Source organism: Helianthus annuus, chromosome 12, assembly GCF_002127325.2.
Source record: "Helianthus annuus cultivar XRQ/B chromosome 12, HanXRQr2.0-SUNRISE, whole genome shotgun sequence".
NCBI classification, from domain to species: domain Eukaryota; kingdom Viridiplantae; phylum Streptophyta; class Magnoliopsida; order Asterales; family Asteraceae; genus Helianthus; species Helianthus annuus.
The window spans coordinates 13,207,188-13,211,206 of record NC_035444.2 but is presented as its reverse complement, the minus strand read 5'-3'; the positions used below and the strand labels follow the sequence as shown (position 1 = coordinate 13,211,206).

The window sequence follows — 4,019 nt, the reverse complement described above, 5'->3', positions numbered from 1 at the left end:
CTCTAAAGCCTCATCTACATGACATGCATGCTATATGCCCATGAACGTTGTATCATATGTTAACAGTGGTGAAGTTTAGGATTTCCGACCCGAGGGGGGGGGGGGGGGCGAAGTCACCAGACCTAAAAATTTCTATAAAACCGGGGGTCGAAAATGTATATACCCAAAACCTTCTATACGAAAACTATATACTCTCTGCGAACAGTTTGGGGGGTCGGCCGCCCCCTCCCGACCCTTAAAAGCTTCGCCCATTTATGTTAAGAGCAGATATGTAATACATTGAGCTTAAATACATCACCACAAATATCATGTAGCTGATGCATCTAGTAACAGTAACTCACTAGAGAAGGTAAGACGACAACCCTCCTAATAAGCTTCCAACTTCATGATATTGTGTTGATATCCTCTCTAACAAACCTTCTAACGAGCATGAGTAGTTGATCTATACGTTATGAACTATACATGAACAACGACTGATCTTTGGATCCAAAAGACCTTGAAGTCACTTTAGTAGCTTAAATATCCAATATTGTATTAGTATGCCCTATAACAAGCCTTCTTAGCATCCCTGTATCTCCATAAATGTTTTCTCTGCATAGAATGGACGATGCCCGAATCAGGGTCGCTTACGTATGCATTAATGAAAAAAAAGCATGTTACATAAACAGAAGCATATACACAACTTTGGGTTCACGAATGTTATGACTGTAGATAAAATTTGTGTATAGCATGACTGTACATAAAAAATGGCTACTTTAGTGATTTTGAAAATAGATTAAAAAAGACCATCAATTGTACAATGTCATGTCCTTTTGCAAAAAGTCATACAATGAAGATTTGGACCTCAGATTATGTGTATGAAAAGTTCTATTAATAAAACTTGTGTTTATACATGAATTACACTGATTACAACTGTAAGTCAAATCATGATATGATTAAGGTATTAGTTGATGCTTAAGTTCAACTCAACCCATCCACAAGGCCTTTTATATTTATATTTATATTTATACCAGATCAGATGTTCCAATTTATAGCAAAATCCAAGAATTTTAAATCCTACTTTTATGCAAAAAAAAAAAAAAATGACAGCTACGTGCCTCCTCTTTAGCTAGTTCACATACAAATTGCAACTTTCCAACAAGATTTGCTCAATAGTAACATATATCCAAAAGTTGGGTGCTTACAAACTTAAAAACATCGACATAAGACGATCAATTCTCACAGAAGTGCCTAGTTAACAATCGTCAAAACAAAAATAACATAAGATGCTGCAAATCATCTATTCAGCACATATCCTCTTCATGCAAATGCTTCTTTTTACTTTCCCCTGCACATAATGAGAAACAAAAAAAATGCTAATCACATTAGAAAATCAAAACATGTGTGTATGTGTGTGTGTAAAAGAGAGAGAGTAGCTTACGCGTTCATCATGAGGGTAATGTTGTCTCCTTTCAGCAGAATCCGGCCTGGATATAACCAAAACTTGCAACTTAGAAATACATCCAACATACACAGTATATAATACATACCCAGGGATGCAGGAATATGAAATGAAGACAAACCTAGAGCCTTCCGTGTCTTTTTCTTTATGCTGACTTCCTCAGCCTCATCAAGAACCAAATTCATGTACTCATCAAACCCCTACATCACATATAACACACATAAGTTTCCTCATATCCATAAAATTTAAAAGAGGATAATACGTTTGCCAATATACTAGTCAACGCATTCTGCATTTCTGTACTACTAACACTCATCTTTGCATCTTATATTGTTAATAAAACACATTTCTCCAAGAAAAACATTTAGGAAAAACATGAGAAAACACATTTCTACATCAACATCGCCACATCGGAATCACTAGATGTTGTGGTATCCAATCCCATAATAGAAAAACAAAACAAAGATATAAATATATAATTAAGGGGATTCTATGATGTTGATGTCTTGGTTTAAAATGTGTGTCCATGGCGCACGAGGTGATCGGAAGGTCTTAGACATTTCATGTACAATCGAGTCAAAAATGGTTAATGATAGTGTTTAGAGAAGACTTTATATGTATACCAGACCAAAAAGACGAAAAGATGACGAGTAAAAAATACAAGAGATGCAACTTGAGGTTATATACCAATGTTGTCAAAAATCCGACGCACACTCAAGGTGCACGAGCCAAGCAAACGAGGGCTTTTTTAAGCTGGGCACATAGTATAAAAAAATACCATTTTTATGGATTTTAAACATGTTTTAGGCTACCAGACCCTGCGCCTGAGTGCCTAAAAGGTCACCTTTTAAGTCACAACTTCTGCGTCTAGCCGCGCATCCTGTGCGCTTTTGACAATATAGTTGTATACAAAGCTTATTTGGTTGTATATTGAGCTAGTGCCTCGCGTATTTAAACCTTGCACCTCAGCTTTCTAAACCTAATCAGCTAGAAGAAGCCCCTTACGTTTTTTTAAACCAAAGTTTATGTCAACTAAGTCATGTAGAAGTTAATTCGGTAAGCTGTTGCATCCACTTTATTCTACTCCTAATATCTAAAATCAAATTGTAGCCCTAATCAATCATAAAAATTGAATAAAGCGAAAAAGTAAAAATTGAAAGAATGCTAGTGAGTGTAGTTAACTACACATACAATTATGCGACCTTCAATCCTCAAATCTTTCTGCTCAAACAACCATATCTGAATACGAGCTTTCTGTATCACAAACAAAACATAAAATTAAGCAATTAATTAAATCATCCAACAAGACTGAAAGATAAAGACTGTTGAAGGAAACACTTACGCTCTGGAGGAACCTAAAGATGAGATTCTGCAAGATATAAAGGATTAAAATTAGTAATTAATTAATTGAAGAATTAGGGCAAGATGATGTTGTTGGGGGATACATACGATAGGTTGGGTCATAATCCTCTGGACTTTGGTAGCCATGGCTGCTGCTGCTGGTGTTGATGTTATCGATCTTCTTCTTCTTCTTTGTTGATTGAAGAGAAAACCCTAGAGCAGAGTTGGTGGTGTGCAGTCGAAGTGAAGTGAAACCCTTGCTGTATAAACATTCGCCCGCCCCTTTTATTTCTTTCTATTTTGTAAATTACACGAATAGTCCCTCTGATTTCTAAGGTTATGGATTAGATCTTTTTTTGAACGACAAATTTGGATCACTCACGAATCACTAGAGCTGGAGTATTATTGTGCCATTAGCGGAACCACCCGATCATATCCATCTACATTAGGAATAATGCTTATATGCCAATTCATGAGAAAACTCAATAAATATGATAAAACCCCCTTGTGAGAATCGAACCCAGGACATATTTGATATTTTTACTCTTTTATCTCAACATATAGGATGAAATATTGTGAGGCATAAAAAAAATTAGGTAATGTTTGGTACGTAGGAATGAGAGATAGAATGGAACCGATTATTGCAAGGGAATGAAATAAAAGTGTGTTTGTTTGATTAAGGTGATGGAATTACTCAGATAACGTATTTCATTATCTCAAATTAATTCCATCCACCACATTGTTTTTTATTTCATTATATTCTCTCTCACTATTCATCACCAACACCATCGCCACCCGCCGTTTTCACCACCCGCCATCGCCTGCTGTTGACCATTACCGCCCATCACTACCACCCGCCACGACTGCCACCCTCCGTTGCTAAACACCACCCCCACCACAACCGCCACCGCTATCGTTATTGCCACCACGACCACAGCCACTCGTCACTGCCATCCGTCCCTGCCACTGCTGACCACCATCATCGACCACTACCACTACCAACCACCACCACAATCGACCACTAACACCCACCGCCGCCACAACCACCGGCATAATTGCCGACCAAAGCCACCGCCAACCCGCACACCAACTACCGCTACACACCGTCGATTCCACCCTCTGCCACCGATCATCGCCGCCACCTCCCGCTACCCTCCACTGCCGCCACTGCCACCACCTCCGCCACCACCGCTACTACCGTCACCGCTACCATCCATTGTCCCTCAAATTCATTACA

General features: G+C 38.5%; 1 protein-coding gene across 1 annotated transcript; it reads right to left on the bottom strand.

The window, feature by feature from the left end:
- Positions 1-1,103: 1,103 nt before the first annotated feature.
- On the bottom strand, positions 1,104-3,056 carry LOC118484794 (small nuclear ribonucleoprotein E-like). Its single transcript, XM_035980795.1, has 6 exons — positions 2,891-3,056; positions 2,784-2,810; positions 2,633-2,695; positions 1,563-1,641; positions 1,421-1,466; positions 1,104-1,327 (listed from the first exon to the last, which is right to left on the bottom strand). The coding sequence occupies exons 1-6, from the start codon at positions 2,927-2,929 to the stop codon at positions 1,318-1,320; spliced, it is 264 nt and encodes an 87-aa protein (XP_035836688.1). The 5' UTR covers positions 2,930-3,056; the 3' UTR covers positions 1,104-1,317.
- Between the last annotated feature and the right edge of the window lie 963 nt (positions 3,057-4,019).